Source organism: Tribolium castaneum, chromosome 3 (assembly GCF_031307605.1).
Source record: "Tribolium castaneum strain GA2 chromosome 3, icTriCast1.1, whole genome shotgun sequence".
Lineage (NCBI taxonomy): Eukaryota > Metazoa > Arthropoda > Insecta > Coleoptera > Tenebrionidae > Tribolium > Tribolium castaneum.
This window is the reverse complement of record NC_087396.1, coordinates 20,721,250-20,736,708: the sequence shown is the minus strand read 5'-3', so window position 1 is coordinate 20,736,708 and position 15,459 is coordinate 20,721,250. Positions and strand designations below refer to the sequence as shown.

General features: G+C 32.6%; 5 protein-coding genes across 6 annotated transcripts; 2 read left to right on the top strand and 3 right to left on the bottom strand.

Annotated features, from left to right (window-relative positions):
* Nucleotides 1–104: 104 nt before the first annotated feature.
* On the top strand, nucleotides 105–2,633 carry LOC658761 (cuticle protein 7). The gene is made up of 3 exons (XM_965123.4): nucleotides 105–258; nucleotides 2,075–2,221; nucleotides 2,293–2,633. Exons 1-3 carry the CDS (start codon nucleotides 244–246, stop codon nucleotides 2,545–2,547), a joined length of 417 nt encoding a protein of 138 aa, XP_970216.2. The 5' UTR covers nucleotides 105–243; the 3' UTR covers nucleotides 2,548–2,633.
* Nucleotides 2,634–5,370: 2,737 nt separating this feature from the next.
* Csp19 (chemosensory protein 19) lies at nucleotides 5,371–9,122 on the bottom strand. Its single transcript, NM_001045811.1, has 2 exons — nucleotides 8,945–9,122; nucleotides 5,371–5,552 (listed from the first exon to the last, which is right to left on the bottom strand). The coding sequence occupies exons 1-2, from the start codon at nucleotides 9,120–9,122 to the stop codon at nucleotides 5,371–5,373; spliced, it is 360 nt and encodes a 119-aa protein (NP_001039276.1).
* On the top strand, nucleotides 7,566–8,086 carry Csp20 (chemosensory protein 20). 2 transcript variants are annotated; one of them, XM_008201895.3, is made up of 2 exons: nucleotides 7,566–7,792; nucleotides 7,845–8,086. In XM_008201895.3, the coding sequence occupies exons 1-2, from the start codon at nucleotides 7,603–7,605 to the stop codon at nucleotides 8,027–8,029; spliced, it is 375 nt and encodes a 124-aa protein (XP_008200117.1). In that variant the 5' UTR covers nucleotides 7,566–7,602; the 3' UTR covers nucleotides 8,030–8,086. The 2 variants fall into 2 exon arrangements, with proteins under 2 accessions (XP_008200117.1, NP_001039274.1); NM_001045809.1 differs by having other exon boundaries at nucleotides 7,603–7,792; nucleotides 7,845–8,028.
* A 454-nt stretch (nucleotides 9,123–9,576) lies between the features above and the next one.
* LOC658621 (uncharacterized protein) lies at nucleotides 9,577–11,163 on the bottom strand. The gene is made up of 2 exons (XM_964996.5): nucleotides 10,182–11,163; nucleotides 9,577–9,789 (listed from the first exon to the last, which is right to left on the bottom strand). Exons 1-2 carry the CDS (start codon nucleotides 10,909–10,911, stop codon nucleotides 9,674–9,676), a joined length of 846 nt encoding a protein of 281 aa, XP_970089.1. The 5' UTR covers nucleotides 10,912–11,163; the 3' UTR covers nucleotides 9,577–9,673.
* Nucleotides 11,164–11,415: 252 nt separating this feature from the next.
* sax (saxophone) lies at nucleotides 11,416–15,326 on the bottom strand. Its single transcript, NM_001170609.1, has 8 exons — nucleotides 15,260–15,326; nucleotides 14,909–15,148; nucleotides 14,579–14,848; nucleotides 13,160–13,508; nucleotides 12,883–13,105; nucleotides 12,641–12,828; nucleotides 12,367–12,592; nucleotides 11,416–12,277 (listed from the first exon to the last, which is right to left on the bottom strand). Exons 1-8 carry the CDS (start codon nucleotides 15,318–15,320, stop codon nucleotides 12,125–12,127), a joined length of 1,710 nt encoding a protein of 569 aa, NP_001164080.1. The 5' UTR covers nucleotides 15,321–15,326; the 3' UTR covers nucleotides 11,416–12,124.
* Between the last annotated feature and the right edge of the window lie 133 nt (nucleotides 15,327–15,459).

Here is a 15,459-nt window from a genome sequence, read left to right as displayed (position 1 = left end):
GTGTGATTCGTCGATATGTGCAAAAGAAGGAAACCAAACAGATAGAAATCTTTGTATACCTTTAACGCTTCAAGATCTAATAACCTACTTTCATCTCTGTCTAATGTATTACCAATAGCACATATCCTTCCTTCCCTGGCTGTAGCAGAAGAAAGCATATAAAAGAAGTGGGCATCAATTTCTCCCATCATTCGGCGGTTTCGTGCTTTTCGTGCAAAATAATTCCCAGGGGATTCCGGAGAAATGGGCGCTTTTAAGGTAGGAAGTTTTCATCAAACTTTTTATAAATAAAAAATACAACCTATTTTTTTTTAAAACAGTTTGTATTAATTTTGTTAATTTTTCACATGTTTCATATTTAGTTGAAAATCGTTTAAAATGCTAAACTTTGAAAGACTTTTACAATTGCATGCAGAAAGCGCTCCAGTAAAAGAAATTCAGTTAGTGTATGTACAAAGAATTTTTAATTTTATTTTATCCTAATTTTTTTCCAATGATTATTTTAAGGTTTTGTAAATTGTAAATTGTATATATATATATATATATATTTTTTTTTTTTTTCTAAATAATGTCATAAGAACATAACAAATTCTTTTTTTATAAAATTGTTTGCCTCTGTTTTCAATATTAAAAATTACCATCAAATATAAAAAATAGGCTCATTTTTAGACCCATTTACTATTTTCTTTATGGACCTGCATTTTTTCAGAATTCTTTTAATTTTATTCCTTACATTTAATAAAAAAATATTATAAGAATTATCTTCAATAATTCTTCTTTATACAGTTGTTTATTTGAATCAAATAGTTATGTTAAACACTTATTTTACTGATGTCTCATTTAACCTAAATGTAAAAAAAGCTGTAATATTTCCTTTATTTATTCCATATTGTAAAATTTCCTTGCTGTCTAATAAATTATTATTATTATTATTATTATTATTATTATTAAAAATAATTTATAAAATAAATATGCATTACGTCAATGAATTTTTTTAATTATTTCTATTCTGAAAGAAACGATGCTTAATAAGTATTTTGTGTAAAAAATACTTAAAAAAGTTGTCACTAGCCCCCAAAAAAATATTAAATAAATAATAAAGTTTATTCGTTGTGTAGCTCACATTTTGCAGCTTATACATTTAACTGTAATCAAATTGGCCATTAATTTGACATTTGCAAAGTAAATGGCCAATAAGAACTAATTAATTAGTAATCTAACTAATTCGAGTTAATTTACCATTTAGTTAAATATACACAAAAAACAAACTTAATTTTTTCTTGGTCGAGTGCTATTTTTTCCTGGCGTAGTTTTTAACTCATCACGTGACCACTTTGAACCAATTTGATTGGTCCATTCGCGTTGTTAACTTTTAACAGCGAATTAAATTTTAACAAAGCTTTCTGTAAACCAGCCTTTAGGATCGTCATTAATTTAATTCGCAAATAAATGCGTGATTAACTGATCACATGATCAAATTGACCATTAGCCTTGTTAACCTATAACAATGAATTAAATTTTAACAAAGCTTTCTGTAAACCGCCCTTTATAAGGCCCTTTCTTTCACAATTATAGAACAAATCTGGATAGAAATAATAGAAAATAGCGTCTTAAAATTAATTAAATATTGTTAATTGCAAAAAATTATAGAACTGTAAAATATTTAATAGCAAAGACTCAATATAAACAATAATATTGAATATTTTTGACTACAGCTGAACATTTTTTCAATTTTTTTTGTAATGACGAAAAGTACAACTGTGAAAAATTTACCAAAAACAATAGATGGTAAAATAATAATAAAATAACAAAAAAAAACAAATGCAAAAAAAAATTGGGTAATTTGATTTAGTTAAAAAAAATGAAGATGAGTAGGTATTTCCCCCGGCAGTTAATTTTGCTCTAAATCCGGAATGTGTAAAACCGTCACGCACTCTCATTTGTCTTGTCTTCGCTGTCCGCATACAAACATCTGCTGTTACGTGACCAAAAAACTCACTTTCGTATTCTCTTCACTTTCTTCGGCAATTAAATAATCGCAAAAACAGCCAAATCTAGATCAGTTCCGTTCCAGCTAATGGTCTTGTTGTTTGTGTTGGCCGTGGGATCAACGGCCAAGGTGGTGTACCAGGAGGAAGACGCGAACGCTCTTCAGTACGAAACTCCCCAGCACCACCACCAGCAAGAAGAGCACGAGGAGGACCACATCATCGATTACTACGTGAGTTGACTTTCTTCGTTTCATATCGCACAGATGTTGTTTTCACTCGTCGACTGCTCACTTTCTTCAAGGCTCCCCCCAAGTACACGTTCAAGTACGGCGTGAGCGACTACCACACGGGGGATATCAAGAGTCAGCAGGAGAGCCGAGACGGTGATGTGGTCAAGGGGCAGTACTCCGTGGTGGAACCGGATGGGTCTGTGAGGACAGTGGAGTACACTGCGGATAAGCACAGTGGGTTCAATGCTGTGGTGCATAAAACGGCCCCACAGCACCAGCAGCAGCACTACCAGGAGGAGGAGGAGGCGCCCCAGGAGCATTACTGAGTTTTTTTATGTTTGGATTTTTTTATTTATTGTTTTTTGTTAAAATTTTATACATTGTTCGATAAAATAAATGTTTTTTTACACAATTTTGTTTTATTTAGTGCTTAGCAAAAAAAATCTGACTTGGAAAATAAAAGTGGAGCCGGAAATTGTAAAAGTATAAAAGAAAAAAACTCTCTCTCTCGACAAATAATTAAATAATATTTCTTTTTTTTTATCGGAAACTAAAAGTCACACAGAAATGACCCAAATGAGCGTTTATTTTTTGCACAGTACACATATTTTTTTCTAGAATTTTTCTACAGTTCCTTATACCGGGTGTCTGTAATAAACTAATAAAGACTGTGTCAAGACACTAATTATTTATGATCTGTAGCACAGGATTCTGGGGGTTTCTAACAAAAAATAAGTTATTGTCAGTAATAATTTTTAATTAAACTTAAATACTGTACATGTTTTTTAATAAAAATTTGTATTGCACGAATGAGGTGCTAAATTTTTGCTCTTTTGTGAATATAATGCAAATTCTCTAATTAACAGGGAACATAGAAAATATGTCTATGGTCCAAGGTAAAATAATCTAACGTAAAATTGTCCACACTGTATTATTTTCCCTGGAACTCTTCTTCTGCATTTTTGAAAATACCAAATAAATAAATAGGTAGATATAGTTTTTGATACCTATACCTAAACTACTTTTTTCAGGAATTACCAGTTTTTATTTATTACGTAGGTAATTTTAAAAGTTTGATTAAGTAATTAGAAATCTGCGCTTTGTTGTTAAAATATTGGCAGTTGCATTCTACTGTTTATCGATAGATGGCAGGTTGATGAAATACTCTTTATGATCATTAATCAACTAAGCACAGTTACATAATAATGATATACAGGGTGTCTCACCTAATACTTTCAAGCCCGATAACTCAATTATTTACCAACGGATTTTTACGAAATTTAAAATACAGATACTTTAGAAGGTAAAGGTAAAGTCGTCCTAAAAAAATCTATATTTTTCGTTGCACCAGTCGAGTGATTTGGTTACCTAATTGAGCTTAATTTTAAATAAAAGACACGTATGTTAGAATGCTTTTTTTTGCTTCTAATTGGAAACCAGCTCCTAAAATATGAGCATTGTAAATTTCATTACAATTCGTCGAGAAATTACTGAGATATTAAGCTCGAAATTCTTAGGTGAGACACCCTGTGTAAGGTGATTCTGATTGTAAGTGACCACTTGATAGCTTTCAAGCAAATTTTAGAAAAAATTAAATCATTTTTGAAGAAAAAAATTTCTGGAAATTTGTTTTAATGTTCTACTTAGACATGCAATTTTTATAAAGAATGGTAAATTCCTCATAATAATGTTTCCAGAAATTTCGCAAAAATTTTCCGTTTCATCGTCAAATAAACACTTTTCTTGAGATTTTCTTCATTCGTAGAATATATTAAAATTTCCTATATCTAATAAATATTGAATAATTAATTAATTTTTAAATGTAGACATTTTTTATGTATTTATTATTATTTTTTTTCAACCAAATACTCTTTAAATTTTAATATTTAATAAACAATTACAATATTTAACGACCTGTGACAATATTTCTGCGGTTTCTTTGTCGTCCTTCACTTACGCAAGTGATAATTACAGTAAGAAAACAGTTTTTTATTATTTTATTTCGTTTTTTTTAAACAAACAAATATGCAATTATTTTGATGTAGTGGAAAATATTAAAAATTATTACACTCTGCGTAACACAAAAATTGTTCACGCATTTTTTTTTCTCTCATTTTTTTACCTCAGGATGACTGTTATCATTTTTTCAATCAATCAGTTTTTGCACTTAATTAATTATAATAATTATAAATAGTCAATTAAATCGTCAAAGTAACTTAAAAAAAGTAAATATGATAATTGAACATATGATATTCTGTATTTGTTTTGTTTAAATTGAAAATTACCATTAAAAAAATTACATCCAGTACTCCCAACATAGACTAATTTTCAAATATCTCGACAATTACAACTTTTTTTAAGTTTCGTAACAAAAAGGAAGTTAATAAAGGTCAAACAAGATTATTATTTAAGAAAAAAAATAGAGGAAATATTTAAGTTTACTGTTTAAAATAATGCAGTGAGTTAAAAAAGTAGACAGCATGTATTAAAGTTTTAAAAAGAAGAATTTTAATGAAGGAAAATTATTATGTGCACAGTTATGTGTATTAGAAATAAGAACCAGTCATTTTTTTATTTTTAACAAACTTTTATTGACATACACATTCAGAAACCGGCCAACTTGTTTCATTGAAACCATAAATCATTTCTCGTACAAAAAGAAAAATAAAATACAAAAACATGAAGGTAAATCTGATGTTATCATCACGTGCAGAATGACAAATGCAATAATAACACGACGAAACCTCTGACACAATTTTTGTCTGGAGGACAACTGCTTCTCTGCATGATATAAATTATAAAGAATAAAAAATCAAAAACTGCATCAACAATTATTTTCGCATTGTTTTTAATTTGTTTAATTTGTTTTGTTTTTAATCACTTCCATTTATACTTTGTTTACACTTGATGCTAATCTCTCTGAAAAAAAGTGTCCACTTCAGAGAATCGTCTCCGCTGACGTAGGCTGAAATTTTTTAATGAATTCGACCAAAACAAGCTTCGCTCTCCGGTTACTAACACTGTTACGTGGTAAGGCTACGCCCTTGACAGAAGGAAATTTTGCATAATCTTGTCGGAGCAAAAAAACAATAAATCACCATAAATGTATTTATTCACCTCAATACTAATGTATAAGTACACAAACAAGATTATGAATCAAATTTATCCTTGTATTTCTCGAAATAGATGCCATCAGGGTCATACTTGGCCGTTAGCTCCTTCCACATTTGCTGCTTGTTGTGGCTCAAGAAGTGGATGACTTTCTTCGTCATTTCCTTCTGCTTTTCGCTGCATTTGGCGCAGTCGCTCTTAAGGGCATCGGGGAGGACCCCTGAAAAAACAGTGTGAAAAAAAGCCAAAAGTTACAATATCTTCACCCTAATCTTGTAATTTTAGTTTTTTATAACAATTTTTTTAAGTAAAAAAAAAGAAAAATGCACGTAATTTTATTTCCATTTGGTGATTGTTCGGTTTGTTTTAGCAATTTTCACATTAAAACTAAAAATTTATTTCAAAATATTTCGAACAAAATTTTTGTTTGCTTGAAGCTACTATTAAAAAAACTTGCCTCTTACATCACGAACAAATTTTAAACACTACAAAAAGACAAATTTATCATCATTTTTGGCTTCATTTGATAAATTTTCGATACGTTTTTAACGAAATTGCGCGAAATAATAAAGTTTTAAACTGGAAATCGGTTAAAACACACGAAAAATTAAAAAAATCTTCTAATCTCCAAAAGAATTTAGTAATTTTTCGATACAGAATCACAGATTTGGTATCTGGCTTATTTTTTACAAAAAAAATCTAGAGAAAATTGCACAAATAGCACAGTTATCTTTTGACAAAATGTCGATCAAAAACCAACTAAAATCGGGTACTAAACAAAATATTATCAACTTCGTTTCGTACTTTTTTGGTCATTTTAAGCAAAATTTTTCAAAAAAAGCTTAAATAATAATCAAAAAGAGCAAAAGTTACAGTATCTTCATCACAATCATGTAATTTTAGTTTTTTATAAGAAAATGTTAAATATAAATGCGTTTTTAACTGAAAAATGCTCGAAAAAGAGGAAAAATAATGCAATTACAGTCTAAATGTGATGATTTTTCGGTTTATTTTAGTAATATTCACGTAAAAACTAAAAATTTAAAAATTTTCGGACAAGTTTTTTTTGTTTATTTGACTTTTCTATTAAAAAAAGCTTGCCTCTTACATGATGAACAAACTTGAACTTTAGAAAAGTTAACGTAATTTTTGGCTTAATTTAATAAATTTTCGATATAGTTTTAAATGCCAAACAAAAAACTACACACAAAAAAGTAGAAATTAGGTTTTTGGGTTTATTTTTTGGCAAAAGAAATTGAGTGAAACAAAAAAGTAATATGAATATCCATTTAGATTTGTCTAATCAATCAATTTTTGCACATTTTTTCGAAAAAAAGCTTCAATAATCAAAAAAGCAAAAGTAAAAATTTAGCACCATTTTCTACCATGTTTTTGTTTCTTTGACGATAGGGTTCAAAAAATAACACCACACACGTGCTTTAGACACTAAAAAGACAAGTTTTAAATGATTTTTGGTCAGTTTTTACCAAAATTTTGCGAAATAATTTTGTTTCTAACCGACAAACACAACAGCAGAAATTGGTAATTTTTCAAGACACGATCAAAATTTTCGAAGTAACTGATTAATTTTTTGGCTTATTTTGTCTAAAATTTTGAGAGGAAATCAGTATAATTTTTGTCGAATTTGGTGATTTCATTCTCAAAAAAACTGAAATTATAATATTATTTTAAAAACAAGCTTAGATATTGGAAAAGGTAAAAACAACAACATACTCGCTTTGACATTTTTGCTTTTTAAAAAAATTTTGCGTTCATGCAAAAACGTTTCTATTTTTTTTTATAAGGAAATACAGTTTTCACAATTTTTTATATGGTTTTAATAAGAAAAAAGGGATAAATGCAAACTCAGAAATCACCATCGGCATGCAGATAGATTTTAAGATTTTCAAGAAAAAAAATTGCATAAGGCAAAAAAATCAAACATGAGGTACAGAAACATGATCACAACAATTAAAGAAATGGACATTGTTTGGATAAATTGCACATTTGAAAACAAATACCTAGTTCAAGGAAACAAGGGATAATTATTTTTGCGATGCTTAAAAGGATTAATTTTGAGGAATTAATTTGCACACGAGTCCGACTTATTTACTCGTAAAATCCAAATCTTTATAAAATTTTCCGCTGACGTCGGGTTTCACAGAAGGCGCCCCACCTGTCCAAAAAACAACAACCAAAGCTCTCAAACCGTATAAATACGCCAAAACTGGCTGCAGAATCATAACTTATCCAATCATCACCAAATCAAAATGCGATTCTTTGTCATCTTCTTCGTTGCGTGTGTCAGTGTGGCTCTAGCCAGGCCTGAAGATCAATACACCATCAAATACGACAACGTCAACTTGAAGGAAATCCTCCAAAGTGACCGTCTCACCGAAAACTACGTCAACTGCCTCCTGGAGAAAAAACCCTGCACTCCTGACGGCGAGGAATTAAAACGTAAGTTTTATTTTTTTATTTGGTGAAAAAATCGTAATAAATTTTTACATAGGTGTCCTCCCCGATGCTTTGAAAACCAGCTGCGCTAAATGCACCGACAAGCAGAAACAAGGAGCCAAAACTGTGATCCAGCACTTGTACAAGAACAAGCAAGATTGGTGGAAGCAACTTGAAGCCAAATACGATCCAGAGCACACCTACGTCAAGGCACATGAAGATGAGTTGAAGGCCTTGTAGATGTGTTGTTGTAAATAAGTACTTTTTAATTAAATAAAAAATTGTTGAAAAAATTGAGCTCTGTAATTGATTGCCTTGAAATAATTTACGCAAATTTAGGCAGAAAACGGGTTCGTGTCCAGTGTGAGCAGAAAAAGTTGCCCAATTTTGAATAATCCCAAAATAAATATTCATGAGATGTTAGATAATTATTGCAGAAAAAATCTTGCGACCTGGCAAAATATTTACAAGTCGATGATGGGAAAATGTTTCCGAACGCTTTATTGCTTTTGGTTTTGAAGACTCTAATTTTTTTATATAATTTCATAGTTTTGAACCATTACTAGATTTAATAATTCACAACTACCTGGGCGTATAATAAAGAACAACTAAAAACTAAAAAAAATATAAATACCAGTTAAGATGATGGAAAAGAAATAAAGAAAACGTCGAAATTGAATAATTCGTTAGTTATCTAACTAACTATATTTTTTGTTAGTAGGTACTGAAACAATTGTTTGTGTTATTTATTTATTCAGTTTGTCTTGAACGACAATTAAATTATTAAATAAAAATTTACATTTCCTTGAACAAAAATTTTCATTCGCATAAACGTTTTTATACTTTATTATTTAATAAGGTATTTACTTGGTTATAAAATAATAAATAAGTAGAAAATAAAAGAAGAACAAAAATATGTAATTATGTAATTGAACAGATATGTGAATTAAGCCAAAAATGGAAAATTAGGAAGATATTAGTCCTCTAATATGTTTATAGCAGTGGTATACAAAGATTTTTTAAACAGTTTGAACTTAAATTTAATTTATTTTACAAACGATAAGATAATAAAAAAAAATATGAGGAATAAAATTCATACAAAAAAAATAATTGCCTTTAATCCTGATTTAAGGCCCTTAAGACTATTGTACTTACTCTTCAATTCATCGGCATCCGGCGTGCATGCCCCCCTGTCCATAATACAGTTGAAATAATTTTTTAACAACCTTTCACTGGCAAGTATTTCATCAACATTAATATTATCATACTTGGTGGTGTACTGTTCACACCACACAGCACCTAATAACATCAAAAACGCAATAAAGAATTTCATTTTTATAACTACAAACGACGGTTTTTTCATCACTTGATGTTTCCTTTTATATCCAGTATTTATCAAAGAGGGGACAATTATTACATGTCAAAAAGGTTATTTTCTAATAACCAGTCGTGCAAAAAATACCTGTTATTAATTGTGCTTACAGACTTGGGTTATTTCGCAAAATCCTGCAAAGTTACAAGTCAAAGGAAACGTTTTTTATTCCTAATTACTGTTTGCTTTTTGGCAGACAAATTAAAACACGACTATTAGGTCATTGCAAAATATTTTTATTTATTTCTGTTAATCTCTAACTACAAATTCAAAATTTTAATTGCCAGGGCAGGATTTTTGGCAACAAAATCTAGGGATTATAAAAAATACTACCTGGCACCAGTGGTTAGACACAGTCCAGTGCTATTCGGAGTATCGAGGTCGCACTGTAGGTGGTAAAATTAAAACACAAGAGTTGTAGCAAAACTGTATTTATTGAAATTAACCAAAAATGTAATACATTAAACTTATCTTTTTACAATTAAACGAAATCAGCTACAGAGAGCAATAATTTAAGACTGATACAAAAGGTATTTTTTGAGGAGATTCGGTAAAGGTAGTGACGACACAGCTTTCTTCGTAATATGCGATAAAATAGCGTCCCGACAAGCCGCTTGTAACGTAGGAACTGGAAAAAAACAATTAATGCAAAAACAATATGCAAGTAAAGAGATCTAAACATTAATTTTACTTAAAACTATAACTGTAAATTTGATGACTGCGACAGTAATTTACAACAAATTAATGTTATAGTTCATTTCGAAACAATTAAAAATCATTAAATAAATGTAACTAGTTCCGTATTAATAGCATTTTTCCTTGATATTTTCCATTAAAGTTTTAACCACCAAAAATGTGCTATTACTGCTTCTGACGATCTTCTATCGTCTCTCATCTCTGTGTAATAATTGCTTAATTATTTCATATTTCAGACCTTGATAATGAGAAAAAAATCCTCTAATGTTTTCCTAATAGTTCTCAGCTGAATATATTTAAACCAATACTTAAAAAAAATCTCACCTCCATATAATTGAACAATTCGTACTTTTTTCGTCGTCCCATAAACATCAACAACAACATACAACGGCGCATTCATGTACGGAATGTGTTTAACGCAGACCCCTTGATCCTCCCCATTGATAATATAGTGCATATCAGCCTCATAGGAATCCGTTGGTATGTACATAACTCCTATCCTACTCCCAACATCCGTGGGCAAAATATCGTCCTTGTTAGGCCTCGAAGGTCTCAAGAGACTCATTGGCACGTTCCCAAACCTAGTCCTAAACATATCACTATCCGCCAAGACATACTTAGGCTTGTTCTCCTTCACATTCATGCTCCTATACTCGAAGGCTTTGTTATGCGCCTTGCTGATGCCGTAAATCCACGACGTCCCCTTATTGTAGCTCTCCACCAGGTCGGGGAGGGCGTAGGGCGGCATAGCCCCGCCGTCCTGACTTATCATCAAGGGGCTCAGCTGCGTGAGCCCCAGACGCATGTGGCCGCTCCAGCCCCCTTCGTTCGCCTCGATTTCCACTAGGAAAATTTCCCCGGGGGCTAGCGGGCGCTCGCTGAAGGTGAGCCCGTTGTGGAAGCTTTTGCGCCGGTATGCCACCGTGTTGTCTTCAGTCAAAACTATGTTTTCGCCGTGGTAGGGGTGAAACCGGGTGATGGCACTGCGGTTTCGGGAGACATCCTCTGGGGTTTTCGAGTGGGAAGGTTTGGAATGGCTCTTGGTTGAGATCATTGGGAGAAAGTGGGAAATTGATCGGAACCTAACCTCAATTGGGGAGTTGCACCAACTGGTGCTCCTACATGGCACTTTTGGGCATAGGTGGACTAAAATGGAAACTTGTCCTGGAGGAGCTTCGAATTGTTTAAATGTGCGGCTTTCTGGCTTAAAACTACTCTTGTTTTTATTCGGCTAGGGGAATTGACGCGCGATCTTGGCACCACTGGTTTTAGAACCAATTCGCCAATTTTTCGAAACTGGCAATAAAACTATAATTGCGCCAAAGAAGAGCATATTTTCCACTTCAGTGGGTTTTATTCGTGCTATTTTAGGATTTTTATTTAATTAACTTGCCTAAATTTGAATAAGAAAAGGCGGCTTATGATTGGCTGTCACTGTTGAGTAACGAAACAGTCTTGCATCTGATTGGCTATCAACTGTTGATTAATAAAAACTTACCTGTTTTTTTATTTTTGGGAGGAAAATAAACAAATCGCGTGCAAATAAAAACTAAATGTATTGCTTATGTTATTCTTGGATACAGAACATCAATGAGTGTATGTACAAATGAATAAAACGAACAATAAATACTAATGATGACAACTTAACGTAAAAATGCAATAAAAAATTGATTATGATTCGAATGAGCTCTCGGATATTTATAATCAATTGATAAACAAATTGATATGAATCTGTTACTAGAATTTATTAAAAAATAACACTAAAAACTGATAGAATTAGTGGAATATAAAAGCCTAATTCCAGCAGTTTCAATGAACAGATATGACGTCAAGATATAAACATTTGAAATATATTTACAACAATATAAGATTTCCATACCAAATCAACACCTACGGCAACATTTGGGGAAAAAATAAAGAGTTTAAGTTAAATTGAGCATGTAAAAATGTCACCATACGTGTTGCGTTAAAATCAAGAAAGTAAGAGTAAAATAAATGGCACTTTCAACAAAATTGTTCCACCCATTTTCGAATTTTTGGTGTCAAGTAAAACCATAAAATCATAATACTGGTGTCCTCCCACACTTCCACGCAAAATCAATTTGGCACATGAATTATAATACTTAAATAAAGAAGAAGTATTAAAGAAAAATTAGTCCTACGATAATATCCTATGATAAAATGTTCAACAATAATTTAAAATCGCCACGGATTAAAAACTAGCCCTTGACTATAAAATAACATTAAAACAGATGCGTTTCAGATTGTCACACACAAACTTCCATACTATCATCCAAATTAATTAAATTATCACCGCTACATAGCTTTAATATCGTCTTCTTTATTCGCAACGCTGGTAATCGCACGTTGGGGTTGTGATGCCAACATTCTCGCATTAATTTGGCCATAACGCTCAATATCTAAAAAGTGTTCAAACGAAAAAAATTATTTTTTTTCGAATTCTTACAAATTAAGTACAGTTAGTTAAATATTAAAAAAAAATACAAACCGGATCACTAGCCCATCTGTTAAGTAAACTCGGACGTTGCTGATCCACACACACAACCTTCCTCATGTCTTCAAAACTGGGATCATTGGGCACAACGTCGTAAAAAGGCGGTTTATAATCCTCCGCTATCCCATTACTTACTGTCCTTCGGCATAATTCCCACAGGACAAGCCCTAGGGCGTAAATATCAGCTCGACGGAACGAATCGAAATAATCCATTCGTATCCTACAAAGAAATGTCTTGAAATAAACTACAATAAAATGAAACTCTCACGTTTCGTCTAAAACCTCTGGGGCCATGTAACGTTTCGTCCCAACTTTGGGATTGGAACCAATATCTAACTGGTCAGTGGCTTGTTGATGCGTCACCGCAAGCCCAAAATCGGCTATACAACAAGTCCCATTATTTTTTACTAGAATATTTTTACTTTTAATATCGCGGTGGGCGATGGCTGGCTTTCCCTTAAAAAATAATTAAACGTAATTTAGTAGTTACGATCAAGTGTGTGATTTTACTTCAGTCCCAAATATCTCTGTGTGCAGGTGCACCAACCCATTGGCAATCGAAAGACACAAACGCAGTAGCTGTTGATGGGTGAGTGTGGTGCGATTTAGATGGTCGTAAAGACTGCCCAATGGGTGGTAATGGGTGATTAACCATAGCTGAGTGCAGGAATTACGAGACGTCATGTCCGAACCAATGTACCCCAAAATATTCTCGTGCCGTAACAAAATTGTACTGAAATAATAGTGTTTTATTTAAAAAATGGCTAATAAATTTGCGAGGACCAACCTGTATATTTCCGTTTCCCTGTTCCAACTGGCCTCGTCTCGCGAGAAAAATATTTTCACGGCTACATTTTCCCCGAACCAAATGCCTCGCCAGACTTCGCCGTATCGGCCTTTTCCGATGCATTCAGCGAGGGAAATTTGTTTTGCCATTGTTCTCTGGATGAGGAGAGGGAGACCAGAACCGCTCCCCGATGTTAGAGAATTTTCAAGGTATTCGCGCAAGGTGCTGTCGCCGGCAGCTGTCGCTCGCAACAAATCGTCAGAAGCGTAATACGTATCAGGATCCAGACGACTTTCGAGGCATAATCGGCGCTGGTGAATGCGTCGCATTAAGTAAAGAACGATGGCACCTGGGGGGATATTTCTAATCAAAGTGGTGTCTGACTTTGAATTACATTGGTCATATAACTTTTAAATTCAAACCTTCATAAATCAATTTTGTCATTCGTTAGCATTACTACAATTGCGATAAGATAACAACTATTCCGTTTCAGACCTTTCAAGAATAAACTGTCGTTTAATTTTTGAAATCCACTGAAAATAATGTAAAATGCTTTTGCTGAAATTACTGAAGTTTCTATCTAGTTAGTGTCTTAAAAGAACTTAACGCCACCTACTTCCTTGTAAAGACAGGCTAATTTATTTAAAACACACGACATTTTTTAACTATCTAGTCAACTAAGAACAATTCTCTTTAAAAATAAGTTCCGTCAAACAATATAAACTTAAAGAAAATGTGATACCTACCCATTTCTGAGTCTATTCAGAAAAAAATCTTTCAAACTTAAAAAAATTACAAAACTTTACAAAAATACCCGATCAAACAAAAATGCCAAAAAATACTTTTTAAAAATAATTAAAAAAAAGTTTAGTCGAACAAATATAAAATAACTGTCCAAATCTAACGATCTGATATTTTTTTCACGGTAATAAATGTTATCTATTGTCAATAACAGTGTGAATAAAGTTAATGAATAAACATTTGATTTATTCTTTTTGATTTGATTTAACATACAATATGTTTCAAAAAGATTATGCTTAAATGTTGTTTTGTGATAAAAATTCTGAAAAAATCGCATAAATAAAGAAAAAGATTAAGTATTTAATAGTAAACGCTGACTTCTGTGCAACTGCTGAGATAAATAAGAGTTATTAAATATCAAAAAAAAAGATTAACCAAGATAAAATACATAGATAAAATAAATTATTTTTTATTTTATTTACAGTAGTTGGTGTGGTAATTTTAATGCCTTAAAAGGGTAAAACCATCAATTTATTTAGCTGTTTGTGCTCCACTGCCATTTTGCTTAAAAAGGCAGCAATAAATGCACTAAATTTGTCACTGAATGCAGTTTTTTCTACAGGTTTGAATAGAAATCCTTATGCATTTTTTGTTTGTATTATGTGATATTTTGCTCACCCAACGTGCCAATAACCACGACCGGTCCCAGAATCGCGGCCGTCATTTTGAGCGCATAATCAACTGAGTCAGAGTGCATCGTCATGTTCTTGGTAAACAAAATCGGCAATTCGGGGAAATCCCCCTTGTTGCAAAAATCGCCAGTGCAGCAATCGACCTGGAACTGGCCGCTGGCTTGTCGCTTCTGTTGCCCACTAAAGGACGGAGTACGGCATAAGAACGGCAATTGGTCTGTCTCTTTCGTACAGCCCCTAGTCACAGTCTCTAGCCCTAAAAACACGAAAAATAAAATATGTCGCCAATTTCAATTTCACCCCAAAGCCTCGTTACCGGACGTTTCCCGAACGCGCGACTTCCAGCACTGGATGGCGTCGAAACACACAGTCGGGTTGGAGCAATTCGGGGGGTCACACAGGTGGCATTTGTAGCGCTTCACATTGTCGTTTGTTATCTGATTTTGATTGACTTGAAAAGTCTCCAGGTTTTTAGGTAAAGCGCTGTGCTCATTGCCGAGTTCGTCGTCCTCATCCTCGGCGTCTTCCTTCAGCTCAGGCCTTTGGATCACTTCACCTACGGCCAATCAAACATGGGGCACGAACTCCACACACGGGGGGATCAAAAATCCCAATAAATCAAACCGAACGAATGTAGATTTTTAGGGAATGTGGATACACAACTCACCTGTGCAGATTTGTATCAATAATATTATTAATAAACAATTTATGGTACTTGTGGCGGCCATATTACGCCGTATAAATAACAACACAAGTCGGGATTTTTGTTTTGTTTTGGTGGCAGTCGCAGTAACGCGAGCTCGAAATGGGCCGTTTATTGTTATTTATTTATTACAAAAAGTGTTAACAAGTAATTCGGTACGTTAT